A 15,545-nucleotide genomic window follows, 5' to 3' on the forward strand; every position below is an offset into this window, starting at 1 on the left:
GGCTAATAGAGGCTTGTTCACTGCTTGGCAGCGAATTTGTAGAGGGATTTGGATGGAGATGCCTTCTAAGGGTCTCTGAGATTATATGCTAATAATTGCTTAGAAATGAAGTATGTGCTCAAATATACACAGAAATGTATGGAATCAAAATCCCTGAAAACCCAAGAGGAACAAGACTGTGGATGACTAAGCCCCTGCGGATCATACCTTTGTTGAAGAGGGCCACGTAGAAACAGGGTTTTCTGACTTCTGCTACTCGCATTACAACATACCAGTAAATGCTACTCAAAGTATCACATCACTGCCCACTACTCTCTCTTGGGGCCAAATTGGATTGGCAGAACTAAATAGCAACATGGTGCAGAGAGCCAAGGGGCAACTAAAGAGCTTTCTTGGGTTTCATCAGTTAACAGAACACGTGTAATACCAGCCACAGTTTTGAAATTGCTATGGCGTTGGGTTAGAGAGGAAATTTGTTGCGGCAGTGTAATATTTAGTACAAAGAGTGCTGGTCTCATCGCTGGCTTGTCTGGTTTCTAATCCTAGCTCGGCCATTAACCAGAGAGTATCCATACCTGGGTCACTTTCCCCTTCTGGGCCTCAGTCTTCAGCAGTAAAATAAAAGCCATGGGCTAAATGACGTCTTCGGTGCTTTCAGCATCTAAAATTCAATGGTCCTAATTCTTAAGAACTATAAAAGCAGAACTAATTTAAGTTGTTTATCCTCTGAAATCCTAAGTGGTAAAAGCTCTCATATATTTAGTGTCACTGAAATAAAAAGGTGCTTCTTCACCTAATGACTGACCTTCTAAAGAATTCTTTGTAATCCAAAGTCACACTAAAAATGATACTGAAAAGAGGGAAAGTGGGCTAAGATTGGCTTATACCAGTGGTTTCTGAACTGTGTGCCACATCGTCACCTAGGAGTCTAGTAAGAGGCCTCAGGTGACGCTGTGAACAGGTGTGGGTGGCGAGTTTCACAGGGTTCCTCCACCCCTAGGTCATCTAGGGCAACTAGATCCTTAGGAGACAACTACACCTACCAAGTGACAATCTGATCCTTCCCTCCCGGATATCAGAGCTCTGCTCTCCTATGAGTCTTACCACACTGCTGCAGCAATTTTTTAAAAAAATATATACCCTACCCTACGAGACTGTGAACCCCTTGAGAGCAGAAACCACACCTTAGCATAGAGCTCAGCATTTGGTAATGACTTGGTAAATGTTTTTGAAATGAATAGATGGCCTTTAAGCAAAAAGGCTCTGGGAACCACACTAATCTTACATATTAATAGTATAGGAGCTTTTCAGCTAAAATGATCCCACCATTGCTGACTCTACTGACGAGTAATCAGGAGCAGGAACAGAATCACGTGAAGATATTGGGTTGGCCAAAAAGTTTGCTCCAGTTTTTCCATGAGACAGTCATGGAAAACCCGAATGAACTTTTTGGCCAACCCAATATTTTTGATGTGAGTTTCATTCTTGTTCTGTTAAAAGAGGAGTGAGGTCATCTGAAAGACTTTTTTTCAGGGCTCATCTGAATACTGCATGAATCTGAATACTGCATGAATAACGGAGAGACACATTTGGAAAACTGCTGTTTCAGTAACTTATCAAAAATCTAATGATTTAGTATCAGAATTGATATGCGAGGGCTTCCCTGGTGGCGCGGTGGTTAAGAATCGCCTGCCAATGCAGGGGACATGGGTTCGAGCCCTGGTCCGGGAAAATCCCACATGCTGCGGAGCAACTAAGCCCGCGCGCCACAGCTACAGAGCCTGAGCTCTAGAGCCCGCGAGCCACAACTACTGAGCCCGCGTGCCACAGCTACTGAAGCCCATGCGCCTAGAGTCCGTGCTCCGCAACAAGAGACGCTACCACAATGAGAAGCCTGCGCACTGCAACGAACAGTAGCCTAGAGAAAAGCCCACGTGCAGCAACAAAGACCCAACGCAGCCAAAAAAAAAAAAAAAAGAACTGATATCCGAGGCACAGAGGGGAACGATATCTGGGTAAGAGTTTCTAACCAGGTTAGTAATAAACCCAGCTATTTCTTCATTCTCCCACATTCCGAAATTTCTGCTTGGATTCCGTTAGAAAACTGGGAGGCTAAGGTAAGAAAAACAACTTAATGTTTTAAAATTAACTACTCCAACCACCTAGCAAGGAGCGCTCACCACACCTCTTGCCACTTAGCACAGACATGTTGATTTAAGAATAAGTGTTTAGACAAGGTGGGATTTAATCCAGCATACTACCATACTGGAGGAAAGTTCTTTACCTTTCCATGTGGGTAGAGAGCTGCTTTGGGAAACTGGCCATAAGACACCTAGAAACTTCTCTCTTGTCGACCAACATTTGTTAAGATTTGAAAATCACGAGTTCTAACCACCTAAAATTAGTTCTTAAAAGGTATAACTACAGATCCTCTCTGAGGAGTGCTCGTGATGGTAAGATAGAGCATGGAATTTAGAGTCAAAGTCCCCTGAGTTTAAATCTAGCTTCCGGACTTGAGATTGACCACTCAAACCTTCTAACGCTCATCTGACCAACACCTAAAATGGAAAGCATTACCATCTTCACTGGGCTCTTGTGAAGATGGCCTGAGATGAGGTATATGGAGCTCCTAGCTGAAGGGCTGGCCACTTGTCAGGCACTCAGAAAATATGAGTTTCCTTTCTTCCCTTTTGACTGATGATTTATCTACTGGGAGGGAAACAAAATGTAATACATGGTACTCAAGGAATTTACAATCTAGTTGGTAAGGCAAAAGTCAGACCTACCAAAGATATATAGCTTTGCCTAAGTGGGTAAAATAAATATCTAGCCAATGGTATGATTCATAGCGCTGTGAGAGTAGAAAAGAAAAAGACTCTCACAGGTGGAGGTAGCAAGGAAAGGCTGCCTGGAAGAGACAAATTTGAGTGAGAGTTTTGAGAATGGGTGGGAATGAGATAGACTAAGAGCAGTGGATAAAGCAGGACAAGCCAGATAGACGCAAAAGACGTACCTAGTGAGAATGCACAGGGCAAATGCTGGTAATATGCAGAGGTTGGTCTTGCTGGCAAAGTTTTTGCATTGGAATAGCCAAGCACAAGGCTTTTGGTAGACAGTTATGGGCTGAATAAGCTAGGCTAAGAAATATGTCTTTATCTTGTAGATAACGGAAAGCCGGTGAAGGTTTCTGAGCAGGAAAGAGCATGGACAAATAATATCATCTAGAAAGCCCACAAGAATCAACATTCGCTCGAGTGTTATGAGCCATGCTGCTGTGAAGAAAAAAAAAAAATCCCTTTCATTATACTAATACTTAGTAATTCACTGAAGACCTACTTCAGAACTCCAAGGAAAACATTTTATGAATCAAAAGCTAAGTACAATATGTTAGCAATTAAATGAGATAACATAATGGCCCAGGCAGAACCACGGTTCTCCCCACCACGATTGCAAGCTGCTGCAGAAAGAAATGCTTCTATCATCTTCCAAGTGATCAAGCCATTTCGTTTTGATTTTGGAAGGCAGGGAGAGAGGAAACGAGGAGAGACGGAGGTCAAGAGAATTCAAAGCTATCTGTTCTTTAATCAGAAGGAATTATTAAGGAGAGTTATAAAGGAGATTGGCTCAAAACAAAACCAGCCCTGGGATGGGTGTTAAGTTACTGCAACTCGCTTCCACTCCAGAACAACAACTGAAGGTGTGTAGCTGGGAATGAACGTCCCACCAGCGCTGGGCCCGACGTTTCCAGGGTGTACCTCCCACTGCTACTTTATTTACTGCAGCTGGCCAACGTTTTATGGCCTGTTTCATGTATTAAAATTCAAATGTGGAAAACATTACCAGTATCTTCCTTGAATTTTTTTTGTTGTTGCTGGGGGGAGGAAGGGGGGGTGGGTTTTTCCCTTCCCCTTCAAGCTTCCTTTTTATTGTGGAATGTATCAAATGGTCAAAGGCTAACTTCAGACTGACTAAATTCAAAAACTATTTCCTTTGTTCTGATGTTTTTGTTTGAAAAGTCATACCAGTTTGCGCAAGGCAAGAAATGAGGATCGGATCTCTTGTGCACACGTTGGGGTTTCGGGCTGAGGAGCTCAGATGCACTGGGCACCCTGAATGTTTTTGAGAAAAAAAGGAGAAAGACTGCTAGGCCTCCGTCGGCTTAAAAGGGCAGCAGGTTGTCCTGCCATGGCTTTGGAGTTACTCTATGATCTGGTTGGCTCGGCCGTCGCCCTTGACTGAATTAGAAACGTCTTCAGGAGAGTGAGCGCGCACTTTTCCTCATCAGCGCAACTAGCAGTTTTATTGCTTCGGCATCGTTTCTTTCAAAATCATTAAAGACGTTTCTGTGTAATGTTGGCCGATTATTTCCCCTTTTCTATCTCTCTGTTTCATTCTCTCCCCTCCCCCTCCACCTGGGTCACTCCCACTTCCCATCTCCAAAGATGATTCTAGTCTCTTCCTCCTATCCCACCTCTGACTCAAACTCAAACAGGAGGCAATTCAAAGGTCAAATAAAAGGGTCCAGAAAATATCTCTGTAGAGTTTATTATTTTAAAGAACCACATAACCTACATCTGGTATTTAAGAGCAAACTTTACATATTTATGGGAAAAAAAAAAAAACCTGTCTCTGAAGCAATGTCCTGGGTGCACGTTGCATCCGTTTAACATATGCAAAACGAACACAGCTACAGAAATTAAACTATTTTTCTCTTGATTGAGAGCAGATATACAGAAATGGTTGTAAGTCACAGATCTGGCTTTTAATAAAGCCAGATTTCTTAATTAAAAGCAGTATTGTTTAAACATTGTAGTTTAAAAAAAAAGCTGTACAAACTAAAATCTCATATTATATGCATCCCAAGCGTATTTAGCACATTACCTGAGGCCAAGCTAAATTAAAATCTAGATTTTCCTTTTGTAAACTCTTAGCAACTGCCATGAATAGACAAACAATTTTTACTCAATGAGGAATTTTTAGGGTAGAGTCTATGAAAAGCAAAAAAAGAAAAAAAAAAAAAAAGATTTAGCTTTGGCATTCAAAAATACCTTTCCACATTTTAGAAGTGAGTTCATTGCTTCTATTTATAAACCAGTATTTTTGGTTTCAAATTGGTTGCAGGTTTCCATAACATACCGCTCAGGATGGGACTCTTAATCTTTTATTAAGAGAAATGCAAAGGAGGGCAGAAGAATACTTCTGAACGAGAAAAGAACTTAAAGAGCCTCAGAATAACCTGTACTTATTGTGCATTCTCCTTTTGGAATCATCTTTAAGTAAAAGATGCTCTAGTGATCATGAAAAATAGACCTTCATACATGTAACTTTCTGAGAGCCTGTAAGGCACAAAACAAGACACTAAGGAGTCCTCTGGTCAGGAGTTTGTAAAGAGCAGAATTAACGCAGAATCACTAGTCATATTAAATTCCCCACCCATATGGTCACCTCATTAATTGTCATCACTTAACATTCTGTTAGGGAGATTTGCTGAATCTTTGTAATCATCCAAGAAAGAATGCACTCCCAAGTCCTTTCCAAAAGTAAGTGGCGAAATTGAAATTTCAATTGTAATATGGACAAATCTGCTTAAATATTATTCAAATAAACACATTCCTAAATAGGTAGTGGTAAAACTACGATATACTGAAATTCCATGGTGCCACATCATCTATTTAGACAGACACAACCATAAATTTCTACCTCCCATACTCACAAGCAAAAGATTAATAATAATTGAAAAAATCCAACCTATTCACATGTGAAATGCAGCAATGTAACATGAACATTGGGTCGTTTAGCTGAAGTCACCAAACTGAAGATTTGAACACACCAGCAATGACCCAGCAATGATCTCCTAGGTTTATACTTAAGTGAAATGAAAACACATGTCCACACAAAAACCAGTACATGAATGCTCATAGGAGCATTATTCCTAATAGCCAAAGACTGGAAGTAACCCAAATATCCATCACCTGATGAATGGATAAATTTAATGTATAGCTATACAACGGAATCTTTTGGGGAATAAAAATGAATGATGCTCTGATAAATGATAAAACATACATAAACCCTGAAAACATGACGCTAAGTGAAATAAGCCAGTCAGAAAAGACCACCACATACTGTGGGATTCCATTTATAGGAAACATCTAGACTAGGCAAATCTATAGAGACAGAAAGTAGGTTAGTAGTTGCTAGGGGCTGGGGGGAGGGAAGGACGGAGAGTGACTGCTAAGGGGCATGTGGATTTCTTTTCTTTTTGTAGGGGTCAAAAATGCTCTAAAATTAGACTCTGGTGCCCATGGCATAACCCTGAGAATATATGTAGAACACAGTACACTGTAAAACTGAAAGGGGTGAATTGTAGGTTAAATAAATTACATCTCAATAAAGCTGTTTACAAAAGAAAAAACTGCAGCAGTAGTATTTGTACTAGAAATTCTAATTCTATAATATAACTAGAGTCCCCATATCTAGTCACTTACCATGAGTGAATGTCTGTTGGCAGAAAGAAGACCGGTTCCATACCCTGAGGCCAGACCACCCATTGCTCCATTATGAGACGGTCCAATGATTCCGTGCATGTCCCCATGACCACCAGGCATGGCTGTGGACGGGCCCACGGCATGATTCCGGAGAACATGAATAGCATCGTCCAGTCTTTCTAAACGATCTTCAATTCGGCTTTGCTGTTGGTTAATAAATGATGTGAAATTTGATTTAGTTCGAAATTCGTGTGTAGGTTATAGAAGTAAAACCTGAGTTGACAGGAATCACACTTTGGGTCTCTGAATATATGTTTCCAGTAAACTTTATTTCCTTAAAATGATAATAAAAATAAATAGTGACCTTCCTAGAAAACTGGTGAAAATTGTTAATGCTATAATTATAGTGTAATTTTTTGTGAACAAATTCAGTAATTCTTCCAGGACATTGTTAGTACATATGCTACACTATATTGCATAACTTTGAAAGAGAATTTAGATTTACTTCAGAAAAGAAAAAACATTTATTGAATTTAAGGAATGTTCTGGCAGGCATTTGTTAACGATTTCAAAAAGTTAACAATGGAAAGGTGACCTATTTATAGTTTCCCAATTAAATTATCTTCTTAAGGGCATATTTCCTGGGTTTCCTCTGTGCCATATGATATAGTGTTATGTATCAAGTCAGGGACAGGTAAATGCGTACAGACTGTAATTTCTTATCGAGTACTAACAATTTTTACTGTGTTTCTTCCTTTCTAGCTACTGTCACCAGCTTGTGTGTGTGTGTGTGTGTGTGTGTGTGTGTGTGTGTGTGTGTGTAAAGGGAACTGGAGCCTCAAAACGGTTAAAGAAAAAAATCGCAAAAATTCTGTCAACCAAAGTGGTAGGAGATTTCAAGACTGAAGAATCATAAAGACTTGAATGAATTGTTCACCGGGGGCTTCTAATTGATTTCAAAGCCCTTACTATAGTATAGAATTCACTACCTTATAAAATGAAAAACCAGCTGATCTTTTTTTCACCCCAGCCATTAGGATCCTAGTTTTCCACAACTGGATAAAGCCTATATGGATAGTTTTTGGTGAAGAAATTGGACATGGAGATGTGTATTCATTTTTTTCAGTGTGATCAATAATGATATCAAACAAACATCTCCAGGGTGCACTTTAAAATATACCGTCTCACTGGAGCCTCATTCTACACGTGTAAGCAAGCAGGGAAGACATTATTATCCCTTCCTTATAGACGTGCAAATGAGGCTCAAAGAAATTAAGTGAATTAATTATTCAATGTCACACTGCCAGGAAATGGTAAAGTCAGGGTTACAATCTAAGTCTTCAAATCTAGTGCCTCTTTGTACTGGATCATGCTACAATCCACCTTGATTTCCAAGGGGCTGTGCAAACAGATATACCAGCTCTCCCACATGAGAAAAACAATTTCTAATTATTCCCTACTAACAGAAAGAACGTGTGTCTAATACAGTCAGTCTATGGTACAGAGCCTTCTGATTTGGTGGGCTTTGGTGTTAAGGGGCCTCCCTTAAACTCCTAGCTCTGCTGCTTATGTGACCTTGGAAAAGTTACTAAACTTCTTTGAGTCTATACTTCTTAATTTATAAAAATAGGAATGATGATATACACTTCCAAGTGTAAGTGTGAGCATGAAAAGAAATAATACACGTGCCTATCATCCTTTCTGGCTCACAGCTTCCTGGTGGAGAGCAGTTTCTGCTTGGGAATCCCCTCTTGAGTGTTGAGAATTCAAAGAGAATTAAAGCTGCCGTTCACAACTATAAACCTAGCCTTTACAGTTCTATAGTTGGAAAAAACACAGTTTTGATCGATGGGTCCCAGAGACTGACTAATGGAAGGAAACACTTAAAAGAACGATGGCTTATTTGGATGTGGGCTGTAGATTCATAGGGCTTATGTAGGCAGTGCTTACACTGTCTCAATCTGTGGTCATCTTATTGGCTAAAATGTGGAAGGGGCTGATTTACACATGACAGCATGGAAAAGCACAGTGAAGGGGAAATCCACCTTTGTATCTGCATTTTTAGATTTTCCTTAATTTAAATCGTTAGCCAAAAGGAAGAAAGGAAACCCTGAACGGCTGACAAGACAACATATAGATAGATAGATAGATAGATAGATAGATAGATAGATAGATCGATGCCTACTTCCATGTTCCATCTCAAAATATGCAGAGAAAAGGGGAAACTCAACCTTGAAGGACAGCTCTTTGCTGCCACCCCTCCCCATCTGACTCATATACAGACCAGACACTGCATAGAGCAGTGTTGCTTCATGCATGTTTCCAGCCCCTTCCACCTAGAGCTGAGTGTCACTGAATCATCATGTGATTATTTATAATATTAATTACACCAAGGGAAAATTTTCAGCTATTCCCTTCAAGAGAGATTTAATGAAATTACTAGATTTCCACGAGAATCAAAGTGAATGAGGAAATAAGCAGTAGGCTTCTTATTCAGAGGTCAAGAAGAAAACGCCTATAAACCTGTTATTCTGGAAAGCAAAGCAGAGCGATGTAGACTCTCCAAGTGCTCCAGCTCCACAGCATAGTTGGAACTCCAGCACTCTCACGTCAGGAGAGGCATCTAATCATTGATGCACATCTTCCTCCAACAAGGGGAGGAGGCCATGATCCTTCCAAGATTCTTAATCTCTTACCTGGTTCTAGATATTTAGAGCCCTGAGGCTTCCACTGTAGTAGTATCTGGGTTACAATCTATAAACAGGAACAAGCACAGTCTAATAACTCTGGCTCTAACCAAACGCGTGGGCTTACGTCAGACGAAAGTTCCTATTAGTGAAAATAAGAATCTTGGAGAGTGAACTCGATGGTAAAAGAGACACATGGCCTGAGAATGGCCAGAGTGGGGACTTCCCTGGCGGTCCAGTGGTTAAGACTTCACTTTCCAATGAAGGGGGTGTGGGTTCGATCCCTGGCCGGGGAGCTAAGATCCCACATGCCTTGTGGCCAAAAAACCAAAACGTAAAACAGAAGCAATATTGTAACAAATTCAATAAAGACTTTAAAAATGGCCCACATCAAAAAAAATCTTAAAAAAAAAAGAATGGCCAGAGTGAAGATGAGCAGATGAAACTTACCAAAGAGTGTAAGGGTCCTTCATAATTAGGAGATGATGAAGCCTGTCCTCCATTTCTAGACCAAACAGCTGTGCCTGCTGATATGAAAATGGGAATTACAATGAGATCTGTATAATCTTAAAAATAATCTTACCAACATTTCAAACAGTTCTTGTAAAAATTAGCAATATAGAATTCTACTTGGACAACAGGGAAATACACGTAAACTTCCCATACAAGAATCTGGGGGCAAGGAAAACATTTTAAATGTAAAATATGTAGAATTTGGGGGCAAGGAAATTTGGGGGCAAGAATTTGGGGGCAAGGAAAACATTTGGGGGCAAGGAAAACATTTTAAATGTAAAATATGTAGACTGTACATGGACTCAGAATTCTCTCAGGCTTCCTCCTAAAAGGGAACACTTAAGTGATTCTGAATTTTAGCTAGAGAAATGTCCCTTTGATAGAAAACTATCATACACAGTCAAGGTACTTTTAAGAGCGCAAAGAGGGGCTTTCATTACACCCTCATGCAAAGCCAGTTTGTTAAACCAAAATTCTCTCACCAATGAAAAGCAGCTCTGCTACTTGTTTTTTAAATGATCCTTAAGAAAGGATAAGCCTTCAGAAACTTTTCAAGGAAATAAGACTAGCCGGCAGCGCTCCACTAAACCAGAAATTTAAACACTCAATATAACAACTTAAATTAAGTAATTTCTTCCCAAGAAAACACATTTTTAATGATTCACTAAACTTAAAGAAAGATTCCTGCCATAATAAATATAACATGTCTAACCTACCACTTTCAAAATAAAAACCACTTTGAAATTTAAAATAATACATACTCCATGTAGAAAACTTAGAAAATAAAAAAATTCAAGAAAGGGAAAAAAAAATCTATGATCTCACTGAAATCTCATGCTCCGACACTGTCAGCACTTTAAAAATCCATTCTTCCTGCCATTTCTGGGTGTGCATGTGTGTGTATTTTTATGCTAAATAAAAATAGAGTATTTCGTTCAATTACTTTTAGTGACAGAATCTGGACAGAGCCATTGGTGTGAAAATAGCAATCTATCCCCATATTTATATCTTCATAAAGTTCTTTCTTCCTAACATGTGCTCTTCCAGGATGGATTACCAGCACCCCAAAAGTGACCTTGTCTTCAGTGTCTTCCACATAAAGCATGCTACTCAGGTTTGGGGGATTTGTGGCGTTTTCTGGAATGATTTGTTCATCGTAACTTTCCCCTCCCATCCTTAACCTGGAAATGGAGTGACAGAGTGGTGAGCCCCGGATTCCAGCCTGAGCTCTGATATTGCTACTGATGGATCCTCAGCAAATCCCATACTCTTTCTGGGCCTTCGTATGTCCATCTGTAAATCAGAGCATTCAACTCAAACAGCTGTTCTCAAACTTTATTAGGTTCTAGAATATTCTTTTTTCCAAATTATAAAATAGATGAAATCAGAGCTGCTTTGTTTGAAATGGGGAACTTGGGAGCTCTCCCTGTCCAGACTCCCTCATCCCTGGCCTCAATGGGCTCCGTGTTGTCTCAATCCTTCTCTGGCTCTGGACATTGACACCTGTGATCATTTTCCAGAGCCTGACAATATGGCACTGAGCCGGAAGTATACAACAATTCTGAACTTGACTTTTCTGTCATGGGGAGTATTTCCTTGCTGCTCCATTATCTTCTTAATGTCATCTCTGGCTCTTCCCAGTTTCAACATTGTCTCTCTGGAGATATGAACTAAAAGGTCCAAGCTATTTCCCTCTCTATTCTGTGACCCCCTCATGTCAATGGAGGCTTGGAAAAGGCTGATATGAAGTCTCACCTAAGCCACTGTGAAAGCTTTGTGGCCATCTGAAACCTCCCACTCTTTACCAGGGAACCCACGTTATAAGGGGCCATGCGAGTGCTGCATGCAGGGAATAATACAGAGATGCAGGTGGCAACATTCAGGCAAGTGACTCCAGTCTAAATTACAGTAAGGTCAGGTTTCAATCAGGTACAGATGTGATTTCTTTTTTTTTTTTTTAGGAAGCCACCTGTCCTCTTTCCAAAGAGAAGAGACATGTACCAGACAAGGCCTTTCTGGAAGCATTTATACTGGAAAGGCAATGAGCCTTTAAAATGGAGCTCCGAAAAGTGCAATGCTTTACTAACACAATTTAACAACTTATAATTTTATTATTTGAAGCCACCAGGTCATGTTAATTTGTTCTATTAAATGGCAAACATCCCCTTTTACTCCGCACAGTTACATCACAATTTATTTACACAATTATAGTTTTCTTCAAACATTCCAATAACACGGACTTTAAAGAGGGAATCTGAAAAGCCTAAAATTTCTGTGGGAAATGATCCTTTTGAATAGTCTATATCTGATGACTACATAATCTATATTCCTATTCATGACGATGTGAACGGGGTTTTCTCATTCAGATGTTTCATTGGAGTACATTATTCTGTGGAATATCTTCTACAGAGTTGAGAAAAGTTTAAGAAGGAAGTTTCCCACATGCCTATATATTCTAAAAACACGTGATTTTTAAGAAAAGTTTTGGATGTAAATGACTTCGCCATCGTACGGCAGTCTGTCTCTCCCACCCCTTCCTATTTGTCTGTCCAGAAATGCTCTGTTTTGAGCTTTTGGAGGGAGTGAGTTTCCACCTCATAGCGCAGGAAGTGTAAGGGGGAAACCGTTCCACAAACTGACACTCGGATGCAGTGGATTTATGGTACTGTACCTGAGAGAGACGGGGGGGAGCCAACAGGAGTTGAAGGGTTTGATGAAAAGCTGTTGTTAGTGTGATCTGGAGAATAGATCTTAAAACAGTGGGGAGAAAAAAAAAACCAAACCTTCATTCATTGGTAATAAATATTCAACAATTTTAAACTACAAAGCGTCAATGCAATTCATTTACAAATTCCAAGGTACACAATACATTCAATGATCAACTGTAGTACCAATATTCTAAAATGAAAAACTTAATTGATTTTTCAATAGAAGATCTACTGAGGTGGTATAAGACAGTGGGAAAAGAACCGGACTTGGGTCAGCCAACTTTAGTTCTCGCCCATTTCCTCCCATGTCCTCCCATGGCTGTGTGGCCATCAACCTACACAGATACTCCAAACCTCCCTTTCCCTCCTCCATAAAACAAGAGGCTGGACAGCCTCAACTCTAAGATTTTTGTCCAACCCCTTCTGCATTATGTTTAAGGCATTTGATTCCAAGGCGTAAGAATGCTCAGACTGAAGAAAAACTTTTCCTTAGGTCACAATGCTAATATAAGTCAAACTCATCTCTGTCCCCAATGGTAAGGCAAAACCAACTGAAGAGACAAAATGTTAGAGCAACAAGTCTCCACTCACATTTACAAATGATCACCTTCGGCTTTTGAAGACCGTACCAGGTACACTCCTTCAGACAAGGAAGGGTGCCATCTGTCACTAGTGAACATGCAAGGAATGCTGGATTCTAGACCCTAGGTAGTGGGTGGGCAAAGCGGAGAAGCCGAGTGCCAATTATGTGACAATTTCTCATGGGTCTCAGTTATGGTCATTTTTCTGAAATGCCTTTTGCAAAGTGTTTTGGAATTACCCCTTGCAAAGTCAGTCAATCAGTGAGTACCCAAACGACTTTAGAAGAAAATAAGACATCAAGATAGAAAATCTATCCTCTTCAAGGCCCTAAGAATATCCACCAATCCACGATTGAGTACCGGGAAGCAGAGGAGGCAAGATGGAAGAGACCAGCCATGCGCTGGAATCTTCAGAGTTCTCTCCTCAAATTTTCCAATGATCATGATGCAAGGAAGCTAGCCTTTCCAAAAAATCAAAGCTATGTGCCATCCATTTTCTAAAATTCTAAATGTCCACTTCTGATTAAAGTTCACCCTTCTGCCATGGTACATATGAAGTCCAAAGTCAATATTTCCTCACCGAAGCGAGTGCTTTCCCCAGAGCATCTCCAGTCTGGGAGCTGCCTGCTGCGCCGCTTCCTCTATTTGCTGCAAAAACAAAAGGCAGAATATGAAAAGCCAGGCAGTGAGACGCCAAACGATTTTCTATTCCTGGTCCATTTACTCACAATTTAATTGCATTTTTAATGCTAATTACAACACATTAATCTTTAATTAGCATTAATTTGTTTGCTGAGGTAGATGTCAAATATATTCATGTTACATTTTTTTACAGATAAAATACAAACCTGACACCCTGGTTTAAAGATAAAGTGTTTTAGTTGATATTACATTCCCCCTGGTTGTGTACGAGTGGTTAGTGGTGAACGGCAGCAGGTGAGCGTATGATGGTCATTGCTAAAAAGGATGCAGTACTTTCAGGTCCCTGAAATCCTCAGAGTTTGCCTTCTCTTTATATTTTATATCGTAAATTGAATTATCTTCAGGAATGATTTACATCTGCTTTCAAATTAAAAAAAACCTTTTTTTTGCTCTACAGCAAAATGAGATACTCCTCTCAGAGTTCCACAATAAACAAAATAAAACAAAAAAATCTATAACAGGTCTGCCTTCCTAGGAGGGAAAATATTTTTAATATTTTAAGTAACATATATTCTCCACACATTTTAAGTCTGTGTTCACATTTAAAGAATTTGAACACTTAGCTACTAAAAGTCAATATTGTCTCAAATTCTGGAGATAAAATAAGTCCACATGATGATGAAGCAATCTCTATTATCTTAAACACTGGTGTTTCCATCTACAAAATAGATGAACAAAGAGTACAGTCAGCCTTCTGTATCCACAGATTCAGCATCCAAGGATTTAACTAACCTCGGATCAAAAATCTTCAGAAAAAAAAAATTCCATAAAGTTCCAAAAAGCAAAACTTGAATTTGTTGTTGGTGGCAACTATTTACATAGCATTTATATTGTATTAGGTATTATAAATAATCTAGAGATGACTTAAAGTATATGAGAGGATGCGCAAGGGTTATATGCATATACTGCGCCATTTTATAAAGGGACTTGAGCGTCCTCAGATTTTGGTATCTGTTGGGCGGTCCTGGAACCAATCCGCTGGAAGGATACTGAAGGGTGACTGTACTGTTAATAAAAGGATATAGGTTCCGGTATATAATTCAAAGCCAGCTCTATCTAACAAGTGTCTTTTGGAAGTAATTTGCCTTTATAAAATGGTATAGCCAGTGGTGTTCTTCTTTTACATTTATTAAGGCCTCAGCATAAGCAAATAGATACAATATTTAAATAAACCCTATTAAGCTCCAGGAGAAGATGTTTCTCACTATTTTGTGAAGTAGGAAAAGGAAATCTTAAATCAACTGATTAATCCAAGCAAAACTTCATTACACATTTAAAATTTAACAAAAATTTCCAACCCTATCTATCCTCAACCCAAGAAAGCAACCCTTCTGGCAAATGTGACATCTTCAGCTTCCAGATCTGTAAAATACAGTCATGGGATCAGATCGCTAGTGGTCAAATTATCTTCGTCTCTAGCTTATCCTGACCTCTGCTTAGCATAGTTAAATTATGCCTGTTATTTTTATATATTTATATGTTAGGTATGATAGTTCGATAATCTTTAGATGTGTGCTTTATTTGGTTAACAAAACTCACACCCACACTCATTTGTTAATTACTAAAACTGAAAGAAAACTGGTATGTGATAAAAAGAACACAATCACCTTCTGACAAAACAAACCTATTCTTTTCCTTATCACAGATTCATAATATTAAAAATATGTTAGTTGCTAGTACTAAGGATTTTATGTATAAGAAAGTTCTCTGAAATGAGGGTCTGACATCATACAATTGAGCTAGTGGAAGGAACTCAGAGATCAAGAGTGCTAAAAATACTTAATATAAGAGATAACTGAAATTATATCTGGTGTGAAAATAAAAATTTCTGCATCAAGGAGTTCTTTTAAAACTTAAGACAATTCTAAA

General features: G+C 39.3%; 1 protein-coding gene across 21 annotated transcripts in view; it reads right to left on the minus strand.

The window, feature by feature from the left end:
* Nucleotides 1-15,545, minus strand: part of TCF4 (transcription factor 4) — a 352,696-nt gene that overhangs the window by 20,669 nt on the left and 316,482 nt on the right. For 16 of the 21 annotated variants that reach the window (XM_036874769.1, XM_036874768.1, XM_036874760.1 and 13 more), the window contains 4 exons: nucleotides 13,555-13,622; nucleotides 12,357-12,435; nucleotides 9,623-9,699; nucleotides 6,486-6,689 (listed from right to left, as the gene is read on the minus strand). In XM_036874769.1, the coding sequence (XP_036730664.1) occupies nucleotides 6,486-6,689; nucleotides 9,623-9,699; nucleotides 12,357-12,435; nucleotides 13,555-13,622 (428 nt within the window). The remainder of the gene's footprint in view (nucleotides 1-6,485; nucleotides 6,690-9,622; nucleotides 9,700-12,356; nucleotides 12,436-13,554; nucleotides 13,623-15,545) is intronic. The other 5 variants (XM_036874762.1, XM_036874761.1, XM_036874759.1 and 2 more) reach the window with 1 other exon arrangement.

Source organism: Balaenoptera musculus, chromosome 14, assembly GCF_009873245.2.
Source record: "Balaenoptera musculus isolate JJ_BM4_2016_0621 chromosome 14, mBalMus1.pri.v3, whole genome shotgun sequence".
NCBI lineage: Eukaryota > Metazoa > Chordata > Mammalia > Artiodactyla > Balaenopteridae > Balaenoptera > Balaenoptera musculus.